The sequence below is a fragment of the Meles meles genome, chromosome 2 (genome assembly GCF_922984935.1).
Source record: "Meles meles chromosome 2, mMelMel3.1 paternal haplotype, whole genome shotgun sequence".
Taxonomy (NCBI): Eukaryota; Metazoa; Chordata; class Mammalia; order Carnivora; family Mustelidae; genus Meles; species Meles meles.
In genome coordinates this window covers 153,646,736-153,673,742 of record NC_060067.1, presented here as the reverse complement: position 1 = coordinate 153,673,742, position 27,007 = coordinate 153,646,736, and the positions used below count along the sequence as shown (strand labels likewise).

The window sequence follows — 27,007 nt, the reverse complement described above, 5'->3', positions numbered from 1 at the left end:
TCTGTTAATTTAGTCTTCATTATTGAAAAAATTTTTTAAATTTCAACTCTTTATTAAGTTCTGTCACCTTGTTTTGAAGCTTTTCTGATTTTATATGGCTCTTTTGTGTCTTGTGTAATTTTTTTGTTCTTAACTTATTAGAAATTTTGATAGGTTTTGTTGGTAGGCTTTTGTTGTCTGTATACTGTCATATTTTTATGTCCAAGAGCTTTTTTATTCTTTTAATGCTAATGCAAGCTGGTGCAACCACTCTGGAAAACAGCATGGAGGTTCCTCAAAAGGTTGAAAATAGAACTACCCTATGACCCAGCAATTGCACTACTGGGTATTTACCCTAAAGATACAAACATAGTGATCCGAAGGGGCACGTGTACCCGAATGTTTATAGCAGCAATGTCTACAATAGCCAAACTATGGAAAGATGTGCTCGCTTCGGCAGCACATATACAAACTATGGAAAGAACCTAGATGTCCATCAACAGATGAATGGATAAAGAAGATGTGGTATATATACACAATGGAATACTATGCAGCCATCAAAAGAAATGAAATCATGCCATTTGCGACGACGTGGATGGAACTAGAGCGTATCATGCTTAGTGAAATAAGTCAATCGGAGAAAGACAGCTTTTTTTTTTTTTTAATAGAAGTCACTTCTCATTTCTTAGTCTATCTTATTTATCTCTCTAAGGATAGTAATGATAGTATCTTTTAAAGTTTTATGATGGGCGCCTGGGTGGCTCAGTGGGTTAAAGCCTCTGCCTTCGGCTCAGGTCATGATCCCAGGGTCCTGGGATCAAACCCCAGATCAGGCTCTCTGCTCAGCGGGGAGCCTGCTTCCTCCTCTCTCTCTCTCTCTCTCTCTCTCTGTCTCTCTGCCTACTTGTGATCTCTATCTCTCTCTCTCTCTCTCTCTCTCTCTGTGTCAAATAAATAAATAAATCCTTTTAAAAAATAGATAGTTTTATGCTACTAGCCTAATTTATTTCCTCTCCTCCTCCCTTCATTTGTTTTGGCCTTTGTCATTTTAGAAACTCTTCAAGCATGTGGTGATCCTTGGTTATTGGCCATGTTTAGGAGTTGGACAGTAAAAAACTGATGAGAAAGTCTGTGCCATGAGTTAGGACTTGTTGAATTCTAGACTTTACCATACTGTAAGCAGGTTGGGCCATTTTATCATGAACCCTCCAGTGTCAATATCTTTTAGTTGATTTTTTCCCTTGGTGCCGATCAAATTGTTCAGAGAAGTTTCTTCTGGTCAACTACCCTGGAGGATATAAGCCTGACTAATACTGTTCTGAGAGCCTTATGAGAAGAAAATTGTTACTCTTAGTATATAAACTTTTGCTTATTAACAAAGCTGTCTCTAGATATGATGGTTTCCCCTAGTCTAGACTTTGATTTTTAATTTCTCCAGAGAACAACCTCTAGCAACATGTGTGGGAAGGGAAGAGGCAGTTGCTGAACTATCTGGACTAGGTGAAGAGAACTGGAAGGTTCTATTTCTTATCAGATCCTCTTGTTTTTAGGCTCACCTTCAACCTCACTTCCACACATGCCTATTGTTTCAGATTGCTGACCTTTTTATGGGTTCTGCAGTATAAATTAATATGAATTAAATTTTCCTGTATCTGCTAAGTCAGTTGTCTTTTTACTTTCCACTTTATAAAATGCTGTTGCTGAGGCGCCTGGGTGGCTCATTGGTTAAAGCCTCTGCCTTCGGCTCAGGTCATGATCCCAGGTCCTGGGATCGAGCCCCGCATCGGGCTCTCTGCTCAGCAAGGAGCCTGCTTCCCCCTCTCTCTCTGCCTTCCTCTCTGCCTACTTGTGATCTCTGTTTGTCAAATAAAAAAAAAAAAAAAAAAAGTCACTTATAAAAAAATAAATAAAATGCTGTTGCTGTTGCCTCTTATTCTCTTTGTCTTGAAGGGTTGTGTGTGTGTGTGTGTGTGTGTGTGTGTGTGTGTAAAGCTCTTTACTATGTTCAGTGGTATTTCAGGAGAGAGAGCAAAGCTAATGCACACTTTTCAGTTGACCAGAAGTTCCTTGACCTATTTAAACAGAGAATCTCAGGAAAGTCACTTACCCAGATCTGTTCCTGATTCTGTTAGAACAAATGACACAGTGTTTTTCTAATGACAGAGTTCTGTTTGCTTGTTTTAAGGTATACTCCTGATGCTGATCTGAAAAGTTACAAATTGTGTTTTATTCTCCTCCTTTATGCCAGGCCTCAACTATGTTTAACTCAGTCCTTTTCTATAGCTTTGCAGGCCCATGAATGAAGTGTATTTCATTTATCATTCATGAACAGAAATTTGAAATGTCATGTAGAAATGTTCTGTGTTAAGACATATATGATAAGCCCTAGAACAACCACTAAGGAAATAACTCAGAAAAATACAGTGAAAAACCATGAAGGAAATTAAAAGGCAGCATCAGAAAATACTTACTTAGTATCAAAGGGTAAATAGAAAAGCAGGAACAAAGGAACAAAAATGACATGAGACAGAGAAAACAAAAATTGGTAAACATAATCCAGCTGTATCAAGAAATGTGAGTAGATTAAATAGTCCAAATGGCAGAGATGACCAGACTAGATTAAAAAATAAAACACACACAATATCTAGCTATATGCTGGATAAACAGAATAAAAAATAGAAAAAGAATAGAGAAAAGTGTTGTTGTTGTTGTTTTTAAGATCAACAAAACTAGCAAACCTCTAGCTAGATTGACAAAGAAAAAACAAGAATACTCAAACTGCTAGAATCAGAATGAGAGGGGGACAGTACTACCAACCTTACAGAAATAAAATGATTACAGAAGAATCCTATACACAATTCTATGCCAGTACGTTTAGAGAAATGGACAGATTACTTGAAAGAAATCCGCAATAACGTAAAAAGTTGGCATTGTGATGCATTTACAGGCTGTTGCCTTCTCCACTCAAGGACGCAGTGGAAGTATCAACCTGGAGAAGATGCTATACAATGCAAGAGGTGAACTCTGCCCTTAGCAAAATCCAGCTGGTGGGATATTCTCAGAAAATTGTGAGTGTTAAATGATTTTAAGTGATACATGAATGCTTTCAATTCGTATTGTTACCCTTTGGGAGGAGGAGATCTCACCCTATTCACTTCAGAACAGTGGGTCCAACTTTATAGGTTTTAGACAAGTGAAATAGGAAATAGAGAGTATAAAACAGATCAAGAAGCTGTTTGGCAAGTAAAACTTTTGAACTCTGATGGGATAGTTAAGGATTCCCATTTTTGTTAACTTCTACCCAGAGCCACTCAGTATAGAATGACCAAGAGATTAATGCCTAGCCTAAAAAAAAAAAAAGAAAACCCAAGTTATTTCTCTCTCATCTGTCGTCTCTCTCTTTTGATGAGTAAAGCCTGAGTGCCTGGTATATGTGGCTAGGCTGAAACTCAGAGAGGGGGCAAATCAAGACTGTAGGATTTCTTTCTGGGTCTACCTATATGGTCTCCATTGTTTTGTTTTGGTTTTTGCTTTACTTTATATTTTCTGTTTTACTTTAAATTTTCTTTATCTAAGTGTACAAGGATATTTCTGGGTTTTTTTCCTGCAAAGAGTTGCCTGATGTGACTGCACTGCTGAAAGCTCATCACACATTCTTACTGTGGCTCTTTTCTAGGAGCTTTTTGGTGCAGTCCAGGTGACTCCGCTAAGCTCAGGCTATGCCCTTGGAAGCTCCAACTGGATTATCCAATCCCATTATGAGAAAGTATCGTACGTTTCCGGATCCTCCTTGCTTACCACACATCCCCAGGTAATTCTAATTCTCTTTTAACACTCAGGTTTTTGGTCATTTAACCCAAATTCATAATGTATCCAGAGTATCATCAATTGTTTTTTGTTTTGTTTTGTTTTTCAATTTTTTATTAACATATAATGTATTATTAGACCCAGGGGTACAGGTCTGTGAATCGCCAGGTTTACACACTTCACAGCACTCACCATAGCACATACCTTCCCCAGTGTCCATAACCCAACCCTACCCTACCCCCCTACCCAATGTCCATAACCTCCCCCTACTCCTCTCCCCCAGCAACCCTCGGTTTGTTTTGTGAGATTAAGAGTCTCTTATGGTTTGTCTCCCTCCCGATCCCATCTTGTTTCATTTTTTCCTTCCTTACCCCCCAAACCCCCCACTTTGCCTCTCAACTTCCTCATATCAGGGAGATCATATGATAATTGTCTTTCTTCATCAGTTGTTTTTAAATCTTACTAATTTTGGTTTCTACGTGTATCCTTTTTTTGTTGTTGTTGTTAGGATAAGAATGCTGAACATGAGATCCATCCGTTTGATAATTTTTGTACTATATCTTATTGACTCTAGGTACGGTGTTATATAGCAGATCTCTAGAGCTTGTCTTGCTCAACTGAAGCTTTGTATTCTGTAGACCCTCTTCATGAAAGTTAGACTTTTCACATCCCAGTATTTAGGGTTGCAAGTTCCTCTGTAAGATCCTGCTGTCTTTAGGTTCATCTCTGGGTTTCTGAGATTTTCCACCACTTGCAGTTACCATAGCCTGATATGGAACAGAAATGGTCACTCGTTTACTGAGCAAATATTAATTATTTCTTTATTGAGGGTCTCCTCTGTATCAAGCACTCATCTGACCCACAGGCACAGTCCCAGCTCATGAATCCATGTTCAGAAGAGCTGAGAGGCCATTGTGACTGCAGTGTGCTGAGTTCAGTCCGTAGGAATGTCCATGAGATTCACAGAGCCATGTCACGTGGACTTTGTAGACCATGATGAGAAATTGGACTTTATTTTTAAAGATTTATTTATTTATTTTAGAGAGCGTGAGTGTGAGGGGCAGAGGGAGAAGGAAAAAGAATCTCAAGCAGACTCCATACTAAGCACAGAGCTTGATCTCACGACCCGGAGATCATGACCTGCGCTGAAACCAAGAGTCGGATGTCCAACTGACTGCACCAGCCAGGCGCCCCTGGGTTTTATATTAACATGTAGAGGGAAGCTATTAGGAGATTTTAAGTTGGTTGTTCACTAACAGTTTTATTTGGCAAGTAGCTAAGTATATAACCGTTGTTACAAATGTATTCTTTATTCCTTTTTAGGTATTATTGTTCATTTCATAAATCTTGATTCTTTCCATGTTTGCAAAGGAGGGGCAGAGATTAGATGTCAGCTGATGGATGGGTACATATGTAGATAAATTGGGGAAGTCCATATCCATTTTTTTTTTTTTTTTTTTTTGGCCTTCACACAGATTTATTGTGACAAACAGAAAGCACACAATTTACTTGAATCTGCCTCCGACCTAGCAAAGGCTAAAATACTTTTTTTTTTTTTCATATCCTATTTTAATATGAAAGGGAAAAATGACTGCTATAGGTTTAGAACAAAGGATGCATCTGAGCTACCACTTTGTATTGGCTTTTTTCATACCTTCTTTTATAATCAAGTTTCATCTCAAGATCTAGAGGGGACAAGTTTCTATTTTTTCCTATAGCTAGCAGAATTCTAGGCCTTTCCCGCTTATTGAAATCAAAAGCCCATCAGTGTCATCTTAATCCGCTTCATTGAATCAAAATACTTTATTGGCAGCTTCTATCATTCTTGATATATTCTTCCATAAAAGACAGAAAGATTAGTTGGGTGCCAACTCTTCTGATTTGTCCTGCTTAGATCAAAGCCTTTACAGTACTACTGATGTAATTTCTAGTAAATTATTCTTCCAAGGTTCGTAAATTTAAAGGAAAAATAAGGTCTTGAAAGTGATGAGCAGCATACCTAAGTAATTAATTTTAATTTCTAGCTGGTAACCAGGGTTGTATGTAAAAAAAAAATAATGAATTAGATTTTCTTTTACCCAGATAATTGGATTCTATATTGAATTAGCAAGGATAAGAAAAGTTTAGGTTTGGAGAAAAACTTAATACTCCGCTTTGTAGGTCAGCAGACTATGGCCCATGGACCAAGTTTGGCTTGCCACCTGTATCTGTAAATAATGTCTTATTGCAGTGGAATCACATGCATTTAGTAATGGATTATGTATGGCCGCTTGCACAGTGTATCAGCAAAGTTCTACTTTAGAGTTAAACTTTACAGGAAAGGCCAGCCGCTGACCTACTTGAGTGGAATCTCCCCAACTGGGAAGAATAGGCTGCTGTTGTGATCTCATAAGCTAATAAGTAGAGGGGAGTGGCACTTTGGATTAAGCCTGACATGGGAAGAATGGCGTGACAGAGAAGACTCTGGCAGGTCTTTAATTCAATAAATGCTTATTGAATGCTTTCTGTCTTCGGGGAAGGAAAAATACAGGCCAGAGATTTCATGCTTAGATGATACTGAGAATGGTGATGATGACACTAATCCAGTCGATGTGGAGTTGGCAGAGGGGGTTCTGATTTCAGGAGAGGGTAGTGGTTATGATGAATAGGAATTTGAGTGGACACTGGTGACAGATGAAAATAGAGAACTGGAACTTGGATGTGATGGCAAGCCTGGAGACAAATTAGAGGAGCATCAGATTTTTTAAAGTCTGTAAAGAGCTGAAGGGGAGCTGAAGAGTTGCGGGAATATTTACCCAATAGAAAGTGGAAGGAAGAAAAATGATCTTGAATAAGAATGGAAAGTTAGAGGGGCGCCTGGATGGCTCAGTGGGTTAAAGCCTCTGCCTTTGGCTCAGGTCATGATCCCAGGGTCCTGGGATCAAGTCCCGCATCGGCCTCTCTGCTCGGCAGGGAGCCTGCTTCCCTCTCTCTCTCTCTGCCTGCCTCTCTGCCTACTTGTGATTTCTGTCTGCAAATAAATAAATAAAATCTTAAAAAAAAAAAAAAAAAGGAAAGTTAGAGAGTGCCTGGGTGGCTCAGTACTTAAGCAGCTGCCTTCAGCTAGCTGGTCATGATCGCAGGGTCCTGGGATTGAGCCCCACATCAGGCTCCCTGCTCAGCAGGAAACCTGCTTCTCCCCCTCTCACTCCCCTGCTTGTGTTCCCTCTCTCACTGTCTCTCTCTCTGTCAAATAAATAAAATCTTAAAAAAAAAAAAAAGATATGAAGAGTTGGAGAATTGACGCCCACAAAAATATAGTATCCCAAATGGAAGGAGAGAGTTAGCTTTTACTGAGCAGAACATCTCAGTATGAATTTTTCTGATTGATCTGATATTCAACAATGTACTGAATTCTTATATTCTAATATTTATCTATTGATGGAGATACTATCTGCAAAGAAGTAACAGTTTTGTCACTTTTCTTCCAATCCTATTTTCTTTTCTTTCTTTGTTCCCGTCTTACCAACTACGTACTGTAGTCCCAAGTAGACAGAAGTGATGATAGTGGCAGCCTTGTCTGTACTAGATTTTAAAGGGAATGCTTTTGTAGCTTCTTCATTAAATAGCTGGCTTACTCCTTGTTTTAGCTAGCAGGAGTTTCTCCTCTCTTCCCAATTTTCTGATGTTTAAAGATCAAATGTAGATGTTGTACTTTACCAAATGCTTTTTTTTGAGTCTGTAAGATAATCATGTGATATTTTTCCTTTAGACCAGTAATGTAGTGAATTACAATATTAGCTTCTCTTATATTTAACTGTCCTTGTAGTCTTGGGATAAGCCATATTTGATCTCAATATATGCTTTTAAAACACTTCTGGAATAGGGGCCCCTGGGTGGCTCAGTGGATTAAGCCTCTGCCTTCGGCTCAGGTCATGATCTCAGGGTCCTGGGATGGAGCCCCACATCGGGCTCTCTGCTCCTCGGAGAGCCTACTTCCTCCTCTCTCTCTGCCTGCCTCTCTGCCTACTTGTGATTTCTCTCTCTGTCAAATAAATAAAATCTTTAGGAAAAAAAAAAAACACTTCTAGAATAAATTGGTAAGTATGTCTGCATTAGTGATTTTCTTCAGAGAATAAGTTTTTGCTTTTAATTGTTGTATTTTTATTCTCTCTTTTGTCCTTTATTATTTCCTTCCTCCCATCTTTGGGTTTACTCTGTTGCTTTTCTTTTAATACGTACCTTATTTGTTTCCATCCTTCTGTGCTTTTCAATAAGTGTACTTAAAGCAATCAGTTTCTCTGTTAGTATCATTTAACTCTGTTAAATTGTTGATACATAGTGCTCTGTCATTCATCTCTAAGTATATCATAATTTCCTTCATAATGTTTATAATTTAAGTAGCCAAAGTTTGTTTTATAGTGCTTGTCTCTTTGTTCCTAGTCCATCCAATATGATTAGACTTAGGGTTAGATGAGAGACTTTTTTCAAGTCATACTTAAATGTTTCTGGATTTCTTTCTCCCTTTCCTTTCCTTTCCTTTCCTTTCCTTTCCTTTTCTTAATTCCTTCCCCCCTCCCTCCTTCCTTCCTTCCTTCTTGCCTGCCTGCCTGCATTTGGATAAGAGTTTACTAATTCATTGAAGTTACATTGAAACACAGTCTGTTTTTTAAGTGTCCTGTGTATGTGGGAAAAGACTGCATTCACTGTTGAATGAAAATTTTTCTGTATGTATTTACTCATTTGAGTTTATTGTGTTATTCTGGTCTTTCATATTTTTGTTTAGCTTCCAGTTTCTGAAAGGATGTGTTGTTTGTTGATCAGTTTCTCCATGTACTTTCACCAGTTTTGTTTTGTTTTTTTTAAGATTTTATTTATTTATTTATTTATTTATTTGACAGACAGAGATCACAAGTAGGCAGAGAGGCAGGCAGAGAGAGAGAGGAGGAAGCAGGCTCCCCGCGAAGCAGAGAGCCCAATGTGATCCCAGGACTCTGGGATCATGACCTGAGCCGATGGCAGAGGCTTAACCCAGTTTTTATTTCTTCTATTTTTAAGCTGTGTAGTCAAAGGTATGTATGTTCATGATCATTATGTTTTATCAGGTTGCTTATTTTTTTTTTCTATCAAAATTGCATTAAAAGCCAAAAGACTTTCTCCCCACTCCATATTTGCCTGGTATTTTCCATCCCTTTCTTTTCATTCCTTCTGTATCCTTTTTAAGTGAATCCCATGTAGACAGTATAGTAAGGGATTTTCTTTCTTTTTTTTTTTTTTTAAGATTTATTTTAGAGAGAACCCTCATGCAAGTGGGAGAAGAAAGAATCCTCAAGCAGACTCCCCACTGAGTGCGGAGCCTGAGGCAGGACTCAGTCCCAGGGCCCCCAAGATCATGACCTGAGCCAAAACCAAGAGTCAGACGTTAACCACCTGAGCCACCCAGGAGCCTTGATTCTTTTTTCTTTTTTAACCACGAGGGTCTTTTGATTATTAAAACTATTTGTTTGTTTTTAAGATTTTATTTATTTATTTTAGAGAAAGAGAGCACAAGCATGAGCAGGGGGAGGGGCAGAGGGAGAGAGAGAAACAGACTCCCGTGGGAGCAGTGATCCCAGTGCAGGGCTCCATCCCAGAACCCTGGGATGATGACCTGAGCCAAAGGCAGACGCTCTGCCAACTGAGCCCCGCAGGTGCCCCAATGAAACTATTTATATTTCCTGTAGTTACTGTTGTATCGAGGGCTTGTTTTTGCAGTTATTTCATGGTATTTTTAGTTCATTCTTTTCCCTGTCCTTTCTTCCCTGCTTTTAGATGGCTAAATTTCTTTCTGTAAGTTTGAACACATGTATTTGATTTTTATTCTTCTGGGTTTTTCCTTAACTTATTTTTTCTTTGAGTATTCTGAGCTTATCAGTATCTTTTTCTTTCCCTCCAGAGCCACGTCTTCCTCTTGTCTCTGCCATCTTTTTCTTCTTCCTCCCCATCCTACCACCCTTCCACCATGTTCATACTGTCTGGAATTTTAATTCTGGGTTATTTAGAATGCATATAGAGTACTGAATATATTGCTTATTATAGACAACAGTGAACCTTACTGAGTTTTGTTTTGGTTTTTTTTTTTCCCAACCTGATTTCCCATACATCTCATAATCCTTCTAGATTTGCTTTCCGTCTTCTAGGAATACTTGAGGAATGTTCACCAAGAGAGTCCTAAAATGGTAACTCTTCTGAGGTCTTAAAGTATGAGAACATCTTTAGTATTTCCTTACATGTAAATGAAAGCTTGGATAGATATAAAATTCAAGGAAAAGAACTTTGGAACTATAAAGTTTTGAAGGTATTTCTTCATTTTCCACTTGTACACTTGTTGCTGTTAAGAACTGCAAAGCCCTGGGGCACCTGGGTGGCTCCCTCATTTAAGCAACCAACTCTTGATTCTGGCTTCTGCCATCTCAGGGGCCCGGGACTGAGCCCTACGTTGAGCTCTGAGCTCAGCAAGGAGTCTGAGGATTCTCTCTCTCCCTCTGCCCCTCCCCCTGCTTGCTCCCTTTCTCTCAAAAAATAATGTAAATCTTTAAAAAGAAAAAAAAACTGTGAAGCCCTTTAGATTTGTGTTCCTTTGTGGGATCTGCTTTTAGAATTTTCACTTTGTCTTCAGTACTCTTAATTTTTACTATGATGTATCTTAAATGTGTATTTTTTTTCTATCAGTATAATACTTGAGAAATCTTGCAGTTTCCTTTAACACAGAATCTTAATCATTGTTAAAATTATTTATTCCTTTTTTTTTTTTAAGATTTTATTTATTTATTTATTTATTTATTTATTTAATATAGGGAGAGAGATCCAAGTAGGCAGAGAGAGAGGAGGAAGCAGGCTCTCTGCTGAGCAGAGAGCCCAATGCGGGGCTCGATCCCAGGACCTGAGATCATGACCTGAGCCGAAAGCAGAGGCTTAACCCACTGAGCCACCCAGGTGCCCCTATTTATTCCTTCTGGTTAATTTTTTTTCCCTCCTTATGAAACTTCTAGTATAGAAGTTTCTGTCTTTTCTACCTTGCTCTCTTCCCGCCCCCCCCCCCCCATCTCCTTCTTAAAGCCTCCTGAAAGGTCTCCTCAACTTGATCTTCCAGCTCATGAATTCATTCTTTGGCTTTATACATACTGCTCTTTTAACCTATGTGTTGAATTCTTTATGTCAATGATTGTACTTTTAGACATAGTATTTTCAGATGTTTTTCTTTATACTTAATCATTTTTATTTTACTAATTTTTATTTGCGTGTGGACTTTTTTAATGCATATTCTACTGTCCCATCTGGTTTATTAATTCTCCATGTGGGGTCAGTTTTTAGCTTATTATATTTAGTAGGTGTTGCTTTCCTCAGTGGTCTTGTTTTATTTCCCTGTCAGCTCTTACTACCTGGACTTCAGGGAACTCTTTTGTACCTCTGCTCTAGGCACTGCTTTTTTCCACCAGAATTTGTCTTCCTTACTTGTTACCACTGAGCCTTGTATCACTTAGCCTCATAGTATGAGGGAGCAAGGAAGGGCTGGTAGGGCTGCCTATCCCTTTTTTAAACACTCACCCCACTGTTCTGGTATTTTCCGCCTCACAGTGTGTTGGAACCCGCCACAGTCTGCCAATGGTAGTATGGAGGAGAGAGAAAAGGACAAAGAGTTCCTTGCCCGCCTGTATTTTTCCTGCAGTGCCCAGCTCTGGCTCTTGCTTGCCATTTTGTCCCCATTCCAGCACCCATGGTTTCCCCAGGAATTCATGATGGTGGTTTAGTTTCTCAAAATTGTCAGATGCCCTTATTTCTTTGCTTTCTCTCAGCTTAGATTCTAGAAGAGAGCCAGCAGCTTGTGTTGACTTTATCTTGTTGGGAACTCTAGTGGAATTTTTGTTTTGTTTTAAAATATTATTCCTTATATTTCTGATTAGAAGATTAATTTGTATTTATTGTAGTAGTTATGGAAAGTACAAAAATCTCAGAGAAAGCAATAAAAATTGTGATAATCCTACCATCAAGAGAGAACTCTTTGCAGTCTGGTTTTCTGCTTTTTTCCATTAACTATGTAATGAGCACTCCTCAGTTCATTAGTATTCCATACATGTTTGATATCTGCCTAGTATTCCATCATACGGATATGCAAGAAGTTATCTGTTTTCTCACAGTTAGACATTTAAGTTAAAAAAATTTTTTTCCTGAAAAATACCTACTCCAAATAGATGTGCATTCTGCCCAAAAAGAAGGCATAAGACACAGTTTAAAGACGTAACAATAGAACAGAACAGATGGTGGCTGTGGGTAGATCCCTTAAATGCATTAGCAGTAACTAGTGCACACTTTTGGTTAATATTAGAGCCCAAGCCTTCCTGGCGTTAGGAGTCAAATTAATGGATTGGCTTGTGGGTTGTGAACTTATATTTGCACACCAACTTTTCTATTATGATGGTTTGAAAAAGCAATGTGGTACACATTATTTCAATAGCTTCCTAGCTATGCTGCCTCACTTCAGGACTAGGACTTGAGTTTTAGATGTGAAAATCACCTGCATAATAGAACAAAACTACATATACCTGGACATGGGGAGCTACAGAATTTTGGGTTAGTTTTAGAAACTAATCTAGAACAGGACATGGATTTCCATTTAAGGCTGAGATTTGAAATACAAGAAATTGTATTGTGTGGTAGACATTTTGTTGTTGTTGTTGTTGTTACTATTGGTAATAGGTTTGAGTTTGGTTTTTTTATTGTTTTTCTTTTTTCCCCATCCTTCTTCTGACTGTTAAAAGAGACCCAGAAAGTTTTCTGTCCCACTGCTTCAGCTATCCTGGCCTGGGGGACTCCCCCACACTCTTGGAACTTGCAACAAACTTAGGAGACCAAGGTCTTCCAGTCACCACGCTGTTTCCTTCCCATTTGACCTTTGGCCATGAGGCCAAGACAAGTAGTTCTCTCCTTTGCAAGGTGAGTGGTAGCTGTGAGGGACAATGAGAAGAGAGATGGCTTGAAAGCAAGGGCTGTGGATGGGAACTTATGCCTTAGGGCAGTGGTTCTTAACATTTTGTGGGCCAGGGACCCCAAAGCCTGGTGGTAAAAATCTGGCAAGAATGATTAAAATAGGGTCACCTGGGGTGGCTGTTAGTTAAGCCTCTGACCCTTGGTTTCAGCTTAGGTCATGATCTCAGGGTCATGAAATTGGGTCCTACGTCAGGCTCCACACTCAGTGCTGAGTCTGCTTAAGATTCATTCTCCCTTCGCTTCTCCCCCTGCTCACATGCTTTCTCTCTAAACTAAATAAAATTTAAAAAAAGAAAAAAGAATGATTATAATATAATATGTGTGTGTACATATATGTGTGTGTGTATATATATGTATATGTATATATATATGCATGCAGACTTACACAATGTTTTGCATTTATTTGGCAACTGTACATTTATAGAGCCCTCAGAAGCCCATGGTTATGTATCAGGTTGTTATGTATCAGACTGAGAATCTCTTTTGAGTTAGAACTTGGAAATAATTTTTTTTAAGAAATAAAATTAATTTAAAAAATTAATTGGTGGGGATGGGGCACGGGTGGCTCAGTGGGTTAAGCATCTGCCTTCAGCTCAGATCATGACCCCTGCATCCTGGAATCAAGCCCCACATCAGGCTCCCTGCTCAGCGGGAAGCCTGCTTTTCCTTGTCCCCCTGTTTGTGTTCCCTCTCTCGCTCTCTCTCTCTCTGTCAAATAAATAAATAAAATCTTTTTAAAAAATTAATTAATTAACTGGTGGGGCGGCTGGCGACTCAGTCTTAAGGTTAAACATCTGCCTTCAGCTCAGGTCATGGAATTGAGCCCCATGTTGGGCTCCCTGCTCAGAGGGGATTCTGTTTCTCCCTCTCCTTCTGCCTCCCCACCTTGTGCTCTCTCTCAAATAAATAAATAAAATCTTTTAAAAAATTAATTAGTCATTTCTACTCAGTCAATTCCCGAAGCCTATGACGTTCACAGTGGGAATTCCTTATTGTTGTCAGTGCTGGAAAAGGTTGGTAGCTAGCCTATGAAAGTCTCCTTTGAGGCACACACTTCCAGCATTCACTCTGCCTCTCCTTCCTCATCCTTCTCCCTTGGGAGTTCAGGATGAACTGTTGATTTGTTTTCCTGAGGTCTTAAAGACTTTGGCAGTAATAAATGTATATTCTTCTCTTAATCTAAAGAAATTATCTTAAATTTGGACTCCTTAATCAGGTTTCTAGAGCTAAGGCAATTTCTTGGGTAGGCTTGTTTGTTTTGCTCTGTTTTGTTTTTTATATTCTCTCTCTTCCCTCTGAATTCCCCAAGTGTTTTGTTGTTACTTATGCAGAGCTTTGATCTGGATGCTCTACAGTTTGGTTTGGGGTTTTTAAATGTATTTTATTTTGTTGTAATAAATATGTGACTTGTTCCAAACCTTCGTGTGGATGTACATGTTCAGCATTTTCAGCCATTCCTTAGTCTCCTGATGTAAAATTAATTTCCTTCTAGATATCCCTGGGAGATATTTATAGGCCGCTGCTTCTCCCTCCAGGCCTGGCCTTACAGGGCTCTCACAATCAGGCTTAGTCCTTGTGAAGTTTCTGGGAGTGTTTGTCTTTCTCCGATATGGAACTGCGGAATTAAAGCCACATGGTCAACCTTAAGCACAAGGCAGAGCTGGGATGTAGTGTCAAAACAAAGACATTTTCTTGCTTCCACAGAACCCTGACTTTAACACAGCTGGTTGAAGCTTCCCTTGCACCACTGGTCAGAAGTTACAGGCGAGTTTCCCCACCCCATGTTGTTCAATGGTCAACTCTGTTTCCTTATCTCAGAAATAATATGCTACTGACTTATTTGTTCAATCGCTTCTTCCATCACTTAGTCCATGGCATCTCTTAAAACCCTACTTTGGGCAGTGAAATATGCTAGGCTGAAGGGGAACAAAGATGGGTAGGTTTTACATTTATAGATGTTACAATAGCGGAATAAGATGAGGACCTACAAGACATTTTTTCTTCAGGGTGCAGGTGGTTAATCCTGTCAGATTAGGAATCCACTGAGAAGAGCCATGGGATTCTCCCCCTTCCTGGGGGGGATTAGTGAAATGTCACAGGAGCGCGGGCTTTGATTTGGTCTTAGAAAGCTGGAGATGACGTCCTTCATGATCTCAAATTTATGTCTTCCTTTCTCTCATCAAAGAAGTGTAGGTCATTGGGTCATTCACTCATTCCTCCTTTTCTGCCTTAAGTAAACTTGAAGAGTTTTAATATGGAAAAGGCTTTCAGTGGACTGTCTCCTTGCTTCACCACCGGATTCTTTCTTAACCATGATGAGATTTTTCCTGTCGTCTTGCTCAGCTCAGTCTTGTGCACCTGGCTTTCTCCCTCTTTTACCTCCTAGATCTGTTTCACTTCTGTAGCCCAACAGCAGTCAGCCTCCAGCCAAATAGACTCTTTTCTGTTTTCCCCAGCATCTCGCAGCTGCATTTGACACTGTTGGTCATTCACTTGCTAAAATTTTTTTTCATCTAGGCTTCTAAGGCAGTCTTGCTGTTTTCTTACTCTGCTTGATCTTTTGTCATATTATAGGGTATAAGCACCAAAAAGCTGTCTTTCCCGAACCACCAATTTTTACAGGCAGGGAAGCTTTGCACTGCATTGTGTGCTTGTTATTTACTTGCTTCTCTCCCCATTTACCTTACGGGGTCCCGCAGCCATGGTCCTAGACACACTCTACTTTCCTCACTCCAACAAACTGGCATTTTTGTTAAATACTTTGATAAAGGTACCTAGCAAATCTCCGTATCTATCATGTACCTTTGTTTTATCTTTTATTCTCATAATCCATTTTGTTATCCCCCAAATATTTGCAACAGTCCAACACTGGACTGATTATTGCCTCCTTATTCTTTTAAATCATTGTGTCCAGATTTCCCTTTGTCTGCATTTCTGACAAGGTCTCACTTTGTCCATTGTCCAGTATATCTGGTCCATTCCCACCTGTCTATTAACGGTTTTCTGTGATGTTGCTGGATCTGCCCCTTCTGTCTCCTCAAGTTCTATAAAATTACACTTTTTCCCCCTTTATGTCCAGGCTGTCCCTCTTTTTGGTCTTACCCCCTCCTCAGCACCTATAATTATTGTTGCCAAAATGTCACTCTCCTGCTTCAGACTGTTGATTTCTTCCTACCCACTCTGTCAGTTTTCATGATTCTGACCTTTTTGGTTCTTTACTAGTTATACTTTCCCTCATTTTTACTAATCTCTTTCTCAGCCCCAGAGTAAACTTTCTGTTCCAGCCAAATAAATTCACTTGACATCTACAGGTTATCTTTCTCTGCCTTCTGCCCAGCCGGTTCCAGCCCTCCTGCCCAAGTCGACTTGCTGATTCTCACCTTGCTGACTTCTTGTGAACTATTTCCCATTATGGAATGCTCTCACATTTCCTACCAGACCATATTTTTTGTGCATTCATTTATTCAGCAAATATTTGTTTACTATTTGCTGTGTGCCAGGCATTTTGCTAGGAATTAGGGATGCCAAATCCTTACCCTCAGAGAGCTCCATAGGCCCATTGGGGACACAGACAAGTAAATAGGCAGTTACGATGCAGTTTGATTAGTGCTGGTAGAGAAAGTCTTAGAGGCCACAGGGGCATATGTAGAAGGGACATCTTGCTGTGGGAAGAAGGGGTGTCATGCAGGCATTCCAAAGACTGTCTTAAATCAAGTCTTAAGTTCCTTAGCCAAAGAAAGAAAGAAAACCGGAAGCAAAACTTTATGTGCCAGAAAGCCTTGTATAAGTGGTCCCACCTGGCCTGGTGGGGCCCTCTACTCTGCATTCCTCTTGGCCTTCATGGACCCAGTGTAAATTCTTGAAATTCGCATTGGGTTTTCTATGGCTTTTTGAATAATCCTCTTTAAAAAAAAAAAGATTTATTCATTTGAAAGAGAGAAAGAACTGGCGAGGGGAGTCAGAGGGAAGAGAGAGAACCAAGCAGACGCCATGCTGAGTGTGGAGCTTGACATAGGGTTCAATCACACGACCCTGAGGTTGGACTTGAGCCAAAGCCAAGAGTCAGACACTCAACCAACTGCACCACCTAGGCGCCCCAAAAATCCTCTTTTTTGATGATACTTTTTTTTTTCTTCAACTGGATTATAAACTTCTTTCAAGGACATAGAGCCTGAGTCTCCTTTTTCTCAAAGTCTCTGTGCAAAGTGTCCAATGTAAATTCACCAGCAGAGGACACAGTGACCACAGCCTTCTTGGGCCTAGGGTTTTTCAAAATTTTATTCTGCAAGCTTGATTGTGACTGTCAGTTTTGTAAGGTATTTTTATTTGAATCTTGGACACAGTGGAAGCACTCAGTGAGTTGCCATTGACACCAATAATATGTACATTTGCCCTTTGGTAGTAAAGTGGAGATGTTGGCGGTGTCAGCTTGGTTCTGAGAGTGTCACTAAAAAGCTTTTAAAGCTGATTCTTTACAGTAGCATCGGGAATCAACAAGGGTCTCCCAAGTATAGGGCTAAAATAACAAACACGTAGTCTGACCTGATCATGAACTAGTTCTCATAATTTCCAACTCCACAGTATTCATATTGTAGTACTGCTTTTGGCTTTTACTATGGGCATTTAATTTTCAAAGGAAGGCAGCATTGATGGCTGAGGTTCAGAGGTAATGTTTTCAGGGCCACATTTGTTCTCCATTATATGTTTTCATTTCAGCCCCATATGACAACCCAATCAAATGTGTGAGAAAGTGTTCATAGGCACACAAAGATTGCATATACTATTTAGGGGGTTCCTAGACCCTCTGAATTCACCATCAGCCCTGTGGATCATTGTTGGCTTGTTCTAATAACGTTCTTAGAAAATTATTGTCTTTTCTAAATAGGCTGTCTAACAAAGTTCGATGCCTTTTGTCACTATTCCAGTTTCTTCTGTTTTACATATGCACACTTCTCCAGGTTCACTGCACATCTACCATAAACCACCGTCCTGTACTTCTTCCTTCTCTGGAAACACTGAATGTATATGTGTTTTTTAGAGAACTACAGATAGATCAGTTCTGCCCAAGCAGAGGAAAAGCTCTTGTATGCATTAGTGTAGTACATCCGTGCAAGTAGGAATTAGAATCTATTCCGTATAGCTGTTACAACCATACTTTTCAGCCTTCGTGTTAAAGAAATGTTTCTCAGGTTATAAAGCAGCTTATGTAACTATAATCCTGTTATTTAAAAAATAACAAGCCCCTATATCCGTGTTTATATAAAGTATTAAAAGAATGTACATCAAAAGGCACGTATGTTCAGGTGACATTGCAGGTGATGGGTCTTTGCTGTGCTACCGTTTGGAGTTTTCTTTATTTGAAAATCTGGGTGGAACAGAGAAAGGAGGTGTGAGGCTTCTTACTAAACTGGGTTTCTGGTTTTTTTCTTCTTACGTTCCAGTGAGTATGTGAAATGACAATGAGGAGAGAAGATGGGTTACAAAATAGCTCCAGCATCTCAATCCATGGGTCTGCATTTTTGTTTCAGTTTGCATCCTGATTTCCTTGGAAAAGACAGTGGGTTTTTTTTTTAAGTGCTCTGGAGACAATCAAAATTAAATTCAAATTGTGCCAAGTAAAAAAAATACGACATCCTAAGTATCCCATAATAGTGCCCCGTGGGACTTCACAGTTTACAAAGAAGACTGTGTATATTAGTTCATGAGACTCTCGGAAATCAGGGAAAGAAGATGGGTCAACAGATATGCCCATGTGTGATCTTTATGCCCAGCTCAGAGCCATAGCTGAGGTCCCATGGCTTTACTAGGGAATGGATGGGAGTGAGCCTTTATATTTCTGGTTCCTAATTCAGCGTTCTTCCTGGCTCCTCTGCCGTGGAGACTTGGGAAAATCACCTTGGCTCTCTGAGTCCCAGCTTGCATTGTCATAATGTAAACTTATTTCATGTGTTTATTTCAAGTTTTTACACTTGTTTTTATTTTGCAGAGTTGTGTTGAGAATCAGATTACACGGTGCAGTGGTTCTCAAAGCACAATCCCAAGACTAGCACCAGGAGCGTCTCTTGGGAGCTCATTAGAAATGCAAATTCGTAGGCCCACCTCAAACCTCAGTCAGAAACTCTGGGTTTGGCACCCAGCAATCCATGTTTCAGCAGACCCTCCAAGTGATTCTAATACACAGTCAAGTTGGAGACCCACCAGTGATAATGTGTGAGATAGCATTTTGAAAAGAACAAAGCATTCTAGAAATTTGAGATGGGAAGCTCTTTTTTTTTCCTTTTTTAAGATTTTATTTATTGAAGAGAGTGAGAGAGAGCATGAGAACAGGGTGAAGGGCAGGGGAAGAAGCAGACTTCCTGCTGAGCAGGGAGCCCCATGCAGGGCTCTGTCGTGGGACTCTGGAATCATGACCTGAGCCGAAGGCAGATGTTTAACCGACTGAGCCACCCAGGCGCCTCGCTCTTCTTTTTTTTTTTTTTTTAGTTGAGGTAAAATTTATATGTGGTGAAACCCAAAGATCTTAAACATACAGTTCTATGAATTTTCACATTATGTGATCACCACACCAGTCGAGGCATGGAACTCTTTTATCCTTCTGTAGAGTTCCGCCATCCCTCCGTGGTCTGTCCTCATCCCCACTGGGCAACTGCTGTTCACTGAACATACTTCATTAGAGGAAGTAAGAGGACATGACGATGATTTGATCACAGAGCAATGACTATATTCTCTTTTCCCTTTACTACTTATATTTGCCATTTCTTTTTTAATTACTAAGCAGAATTCTCTCTGGTTTTTCAGCCCATGGACCAAGCTTCTCTCAAAAACAGCGACGTTCTCATTCTGACAGGCCTGACCCAGATCCCCACCGCGAACCCGGACGGCATGGTGGGAGAGTTCTGCAGCAATCTGGGTACGTGGCCGGCTCGCACCATGAATGAGATGAGGTGTTCTAGGTTTACTTTTTTGATACCTTGCTTCGGTAATATGTGGTCCTTCCCTTCATAGTCATACCCACCAATGCCCCCCCAACCCCATTCAAAGCTTTTCTCCCCATCTGCTTCACCCGTCTTGCCTGTCCTTCAAAGCTTGCTGTTGTCAGCAGAAGCAATTCTTAAGCAACATAAATCTGAAGAATGTCAGAATGAGTGTCCTCTAAGAGTCAGTTCAAGTGCTTTATGCAACAAATACTCAACGTTCTCCCACTTGACTTGCATTGAAAATTCTTATTTATTCTTCTTGCTTTGTGGTGGGATTTGGCAGCAGGACTGGCATTCATACAAGGTAGCAGCTGTCAAAAAAGGGAAGAATTGCATCTTTGCTTTGCAAATAATAGCACGGAAAAGATTGTAAATGCTTTGCGTTCGTAATAGTGAGACACTGAACAGATCATTTTTTTTCCACCAATATTTGGTTGGTGTTATTTTTTTCTTTGAGAGAAGACTGAATTTCGGGGAGAGACCTGTGGGGTATTTGCTACCTAGAAGAAATATTTGTTTCTTTGGATATAATTATTAGTAAAATCTAAAAATCCTGCCTTTCTTTATAGAAAAGTATAGATTGCTTACTGTCTTAGCTTGGGCTGCTATAACAAAACACCATAGACTGGATGCCTTGAACAAGATTTATTTCTCATAGTTCAGGAGGCTGAAAGTCTGAAATTAGGTTGCCACCATGGTCAGGCTCTGGTGAGGGCCGTCCTCCTGGCTTGTAGATGCCTGCAAGACCTCAGTTGGGAGAGGGAAGCAACTCTCATGTCGCTTCCTGTTCTTGTAAGGGAACCAGTCACATCTTTGGAAGCTGTCCCCTCATGGCCTCATCTAAACCCAGTTACCTCCCAAAGCACCCACCCCCCAGTACCATCACATTGTGAGATACAGCTTCACTATATGAATTTTAGGGGGACACAGACCTTCAGTCCATGACAGTTACCAAACGGGTTACTGAGCTCAGACCGGCCACCCCTAGCAACTGTAAGTGCTGTCACCTCTGCTCTGGGGAAAAGAAATGGTCATCATCTTACATTTACGTGAAAGGCAGTATCCTTTGACCTTTCACTTGCCCATGCCAGTCATCATAGTTTGTTGTCGTTTGCTGACAGTAAACCAGACACAGTTTATTCTTCCTTGAAAAAATTATTGGACTTATCTCAAATAGCATCTTTGATCTGTATGTTTGTTTGTTTATAATCTGGAATCATAGACTCAAAGAACTTTAGATCTGAAAGGAACTTTAAGCTAATCTACTGTTTTTCAAAGCCCACAACTAACTACTTGCCTCAAGATCAGTGAAGCCACTTATTAGAGATGCAATTTGGAGTCCCTGCCACAGATCTAGTAAGTCAGATTCCCTCGGAAGAGGAAAGACCCAGAAGAAAAGCTGCATTTTCAACATGTTCCCTGGCAATATTCACATACACTAAAGCTTAAAGACCCCTGATCTAGTTCAGTCCTCTCAGGAAACAGGCCCAGCCAGGTATCAGTGGCTTACTTGAGCTCCTATTGCTTATGACAAAGGTGGGAGTAGAGCCAGGCCTCTGGAGCCCTGACCACTTTCTCTCTTCACACTACCATACTCTCGTAATGGCAAGTCAACCAGTGCTTGGGGTACAGTGTTTGGGAGACTGTGTGTGTCAAACATGGGAACGGAGGAGGATCCAATATACCAGAGGCTTCAAGATCTGTACCCAAAAGCTATGTGTTTCAGTTTGTTTTGGAAACCAAACAAAAAACAAACTTAGGAGAACTTTGATTTTTTTTCTTTTTTAGCCAGGTATAACTTCTAATATGATTATTCCCATAAATTGCAGTTCCCCCATTGGATAACTTGTTTTAAGTATTTAAAGTATGAAGGATTTTCTTATAGATAACACATTAATGAAAGAAAATGCCACTAAAATGAGTCAAACGGAAAAACTTGGCCTATTTCCTTATAGGTCATTCAGCAGTGGTCAGAGACTGAACAGAGACAAATCCAGCAAAGTTTTGAGCAGGAGTTAAAAAGAGAAGGAGCTTGGAGGGTCTTTCCTGAAGCTCGGCTGCCATTGGTAACCTTTAAAACCCAAACCCTTCACTGCACACCCTGTTCCCAGGGACAGACATCCAGTAAAAACCCAGCTGAAGGTTAGCCTCTGTATTCTCCCACCCCCTTGCTGTTTCTCAAAAGAAGCAGATCATTATCCATGGGAAATGAATTATATGAACAGAAGTAGGAAAATGAAAGAAATCCAAATACCATTTTTAAAGTTTCCTTCCAGCTTTATAAAACTATTCTTCTAATGCCCCTGTTTTCTCTCTGGCTTCAACTTTTCTAGCACTGACAGTCCGGAATGGAGGAAACGTGCTGGTGCCCTGCTACCCTTCTGGCGTGATCTATGACCTCCTGGAATGTCTGTATCAGTACATTGACTCAGCCGGCCTCTCCAATATCCCTTTCTACTTCATCTCCCCGGTGGCCAACAGTTCACTTGAGTTTTCTCAGATTTTTGCTGAATGGTATGTCTATGTTCTTCTCCATGACTCAGTACAAGAATAATAATAATGAAAATGTAAAAAGTTTTTTTTAATTAAAAGAAGAATAGAAATAGGTTTTTTTCCTCGCATTACTATGAGACTTTCATTTTGTTATCTTTCTATGTCTGAGATATGAAAATTGTATTAATGAAAGCCAAGTCTGTTATATTGCTAGGATGTAGAAGAATAGTTATCAAGGAAAGAAGGATGAAAGACAAAGATTTAACTCAACCAGCCCTTTCAAAATCAGTGACAAAAATATTATGCATTTATCTTCTCACATGCTACCCTCTGCCTGTTACAAAGTGAAGTGACATGTTCTAGAAGCTCAAAAAAAGCCCAAGCTCATGTTGTCTGGAATTTACAACACCAAATCTTATAAGAAACGCTGGATTTTTTTTCATTTCAATAGCATGATATTTGACAAAATTAAGTTTTCTTACAGTAGGAAATTATTTGATTTAGTCCTGAGGTGGGTAAATGATTGTACAGGATGAAATCAGTGAACCCTATTAGAATTATTTAGATGCACGTCTGAATCTAACTCGCCTGGCCAAAAAAAAAGGAGGGTTGGGGAAAATACATTAACTTTTACAGTCGACCGAACAGTGCCTTAGAGTGGAGTTTCTAGATGGGGGTATGACACATGCTCCGGTGTATTTAGTCCGTTGTTGTGTGGGAGCCTAATGGACACAGTATTCTACCGAGTTCCTCATGAAAAAGGAATTTGTATGTCATTCTGTCATAACTTGTTCCATGTACTGCCTCCCCACCTCCACTTTTTAAAAGGGCATTTTTTCCCCTCCCCTTTTAGTTGAAATCAGGATCCTTTTTTCTGTCACTTGATTCAGACAAGCTTCGTTCCCTGTGTGTGTTATTCATGTTTGTCCTTAGGGCTATCATTTTTATTGGTACCTATGGAATTTTATCCTTTTCTCCCCCAACATAGGAAGTTAATCTTGAATAATTAGCAGTCCACCATAAGTATCACTTGTGCAGTTAGTCAGCATATACTGAATTTCCTCATCCAGATCTTTAATAAAAAACTCCAGGGCCAGCCCTGCGAGGCCCAGGAGCTGGTGTGCTCCCCCCAGGCTTCCCCTCCCTCACTGTATGCTGTTCTTGTCAGAATATCTAACAGAAGAGAAGGCAGGACCATGAGAATTAGTATAGGTCGTTTTTGTATTTCTGGGTCTTTTTTATTTGTTCATTTCTAATACATGTGTAAATACATTTGCTATAGAAAACAATATGGGTTACAGAGGAAAAAACTAAACCCATAAGCCCACTCTCCAGAAGTAATATCACTGTTGGCAGTTTGATGGATTTTTTTTTTCTTTCTATATGGGGTCATGCTGATTATTTAATTTTGGATCCTGCTTTTAAAAATTTCAATATGATATTTGAGCATGATAAAATGTTCGAGGGGTGCCTGGGTGGCTCAGTGGGTTAAAGCCTCTGCCTTCGGCTCAGGTCATGGTCTCAGGGTCCTAGGATCAAGCCCCACATTGGTCTCTCTGCTCAGCGGGGAGTCTGCTTCCTCCTCTCTCTGTCTCTCTCTCTCTCTCTCTGCCTGCCTCTCCGCTTCCATGTGATCTCTGTCAAACAGAAAAATCTTAAAAATCTTAAAAAATCTTAAAAATCTTAAAAAAAATTTTTTTAATTAAAAATAAAATGTTCGAGAACATAGTTTTTACATGACTGCATATTATATCATTTGTACCTTATTTGTATATTGTATAGTTTTCTTAACTGTTATCTTACTGTTGGGCAGACAGGCTTTGCCCAGTTTTTTCCTTTTAGTAATAAATCTTCAATTAACATCATTTTTATGTATAAATGACTGCATCTTCTGCTTAAGTCAATTACTAAATGTGGAATTACTGGAACAAAGATTATAAATATGTTTTAATGTCCGTTATATGGATCTAAATTGCTTTCCAGAAAGATTTTTGGCTTCTGTAAATTGTCCCTTTTTTTACATGTTTAGAGGTGTTATACTTCTCTTACCAGTTTATCTAAACTCTCCTCTTTTTTTATATTTCTGCAGACATTTTTTTCCCCCATCTTGGCACTTTGGATTTTAAGATCTTTGTTTTTTAAGTAATAAAGTTGTGACTTTGGAATATTTTGGGGTTACAGAAAAGTTGCAGAGTGCAGAGAACTCCTGTATACCTTCAACTTAGCTTCTGCTAATGTTAACATCTTACGTAGCCATTTACATGTGCCAAAACTAAGAAGTGGACATTAGCATATTATTATTAGGTAAACTCCAGTCTTTATTCAGATTGTACAAGTTTTTCCACTAATGTCTGTTTTCTGTCCCAGGATCTAGTCCAGGATACCACAAGGCATTTAGGTTTCTGTTTTTGATTCATTTCTTTTTTGTTTTTGACAGAAATACTTTGGTTTTCTATATTGATGCTAACTAATGCAGCATAATATCCATTGCAACAATCTAAGAAACCTTAAATGAAGATCTTACATTTGTCTCTCTTCCTGAGTTTAAGAGTCTTATCTTCCTGCTTAGAACTATATAATGTAAAGTAACCCTCCACAAGTATCTTCCTCCAAAAAAGATATAAAGTGATTTTTTAAATCAAGATTAAAGAAAGGGAAGTGTAGGAAAAATTAAATAATAAATTGTATTAATGAAGTTAATATAAAACCCAAACCTTGAAGTCCTAAACTACTCCCTAAAAATCGTATCTGTTAGAACTATTGAAATACTTTAATACTACTATTTTAGTAGAATTCTCACGAATGGGCGCTAACATACATCACTACATATATTTTTTTGTAACATTTAAAAATGCCAAACCTATAAGACACCCATGGCTCTTAAGTTATCGGTTGTTAATTTTTGCCACAATTGCTTTATTCAGACATTTCCATATTTGAAATGTCAGATCTGGCCAAGAAAGAGCATAGTACCTAAAACATTCACAGTGTTTCCAGAGCTGAGATACTGCATTGCTCTCCAGTTTGAGTTACTGGTGCTGCTTAGTGGGTGTGCAAAACGGCAAGTTGTATGTCTGAAAAAAAGCCTGTCACTTTGTCCTCAAAAGCAATCGCAACGACTGCAATAGGAATCTTTGAATTGGATCCTGGAATGGGAAAAAGACATTAGTGGGAAAACTGGTAAAATCCAGACAAAACTGGAATGTGGTTGGTTGAAATGCACTACTATTAATTTCTTCATTCCCTGATTGGATCATGGTTATGTAAGATGTTAGCCTGAAAGGGACACTGGGTATAGGGCACAAGGGAAGTCTGGACTGTCTTTGCAACTTTTCTGTGTAAATCTAAAACTATTCCAAAATGACAAGCTTACTTTTTAAGGCAAAAATGTATTGAGGAATTTTAACAGTTAAAAAATGCACACAAGGGGCACCTGAGTGGCTCAGTGGTTTAAAGCCTCTGTCTTCAGCTCAGGTCATGATCCCAGGATCCTGGGATCGAGGCCCGCATGGGGCTCTCTGTTCATCAGGGACCCTGCTTCCTCCTCTCTTTCTGCCTGCCTCTCTGCCTACTTGTGATCTCTGTCTGTCAAATAAATAAATAAAATCCTTTAAAAATTTTTAAAAATGCACACAAGACATTTATGTTCTGAATACTCTGTAAACGCTGACTTTTAGTCACAGTGAGATTGGCAAGCAGGAAGATTTTTTTTTTAACTTTTAATTTATTTATTTTTTCAGCGTAACAGTATTCATTGTTTTTGCACAACACCCAGTGCTCCATGCAACACGTGCCCTCCCTATTACCCACCACCTGTTCCCCCAACCTCCCACCCCTGACCCTTCAAAACCCTCAGGTTGTTTTTCAGAGTCCATAGTCTCTTAGTAAAAGTGTTTGCGCTGCTACCACTAGGTGGCAACAGATGCCCTGGGCACCCTACCTAACAGGCTCTTTTGCTTTTCCTCTTTAAAAGGCTTTGTCACAACAAACAGACTAAGGTGTATCTCCCGGAACCACCTTTTCCTCATGCAGAGGTAAGAAAATGGCATTATTGGGTCAGAGCAAGAAAAACTGTAGATGAATAGCTCGAGATGGAGATAGCAAGTTATGAGGTTTTAAAAAATCCTGGGGCACCTGGGTGGCTCAATTAATTAAGTGTCCGACTCTTAATTTCAGCTCAGGTCATGATCTCAGGGTCATGAGACCTCACTTCGGGTTCCATGCTGGGCTTGAAGCGTGCCTAAGATTCTCTTCCGCCCTCTCTCTCTTCCCCTCTGTCTCCCTCTTATATATATCTCAAAATAAAAATTAAAAATCCTTAACAGAAACTCATATAGCCCTTTGTTTCCCATTTAAGATGACAGGTACTCTAGGTACTCTAAGAAGTACTCTAACTCAAGATTTGCTACATTCTCTTATTAACACATTATAGTACCAGTATGTGTCTGCAGTTCATAACTTACCTCTGTTCTTTTGTCCAGGTGAGGAATTTGATCTAACATCTACTTTTAACCTTTTTGCATAATGACAGATTTATTTATCGGCAGTCTTCTTTACAGTTAGTTATGTTGATCTTAGATGTGATGCTTTAATGATGAAAATAATAACATTTTAAGTTTTTGGAAAATAAGGGGTCAGAAGGAACAAACTTCCACTTTTAAAATAAGCCATAGGATGTAGTATATAGTGTGGTGACTGCAGCGAGCAGTACTGTGGTCCGTGACTAAAAGTTGCCAAGGGAGCAG

General features: G+C 39.5%; 1 protein-coding gene across 3 annotated transcripts in view; it reads left to right on the top strand.

Moving 5' to 3' along the window:
- INTS9 (integrator complex subunit 9) overlaps nt 1-27,007 on the top strand; it is a 103,897-nt gene that overhangs the window by 62,702 nt on the left and 14,188 nt on the right. For all 3 annotated transcript variants that reach the window (XM_045998019.1, XM_045998017.1, XM_045998018.1), the window contains 5 exons: nt 2,927-3,047; nt 3,656-3,790; nt 19,591-19,702; nt 22,103-22,283; nt 26,236-26,296. In XM_045998019.1, coding sequence (XP_045853975.1) covers nt 2,927-3,047; nt 3,656-3,790; nt 19,591-19,702; nt 22,103-22,283; nt 26,236-26,296 — 610 coding nt within the window. The remainder of the gene's footprint in view (nt 1-2,926; nt 3,048-3,655; nt 3,791-19,590; nt 19,703-22,102; nt 22,284-26,235; nt 26,297-27,007) is intronic.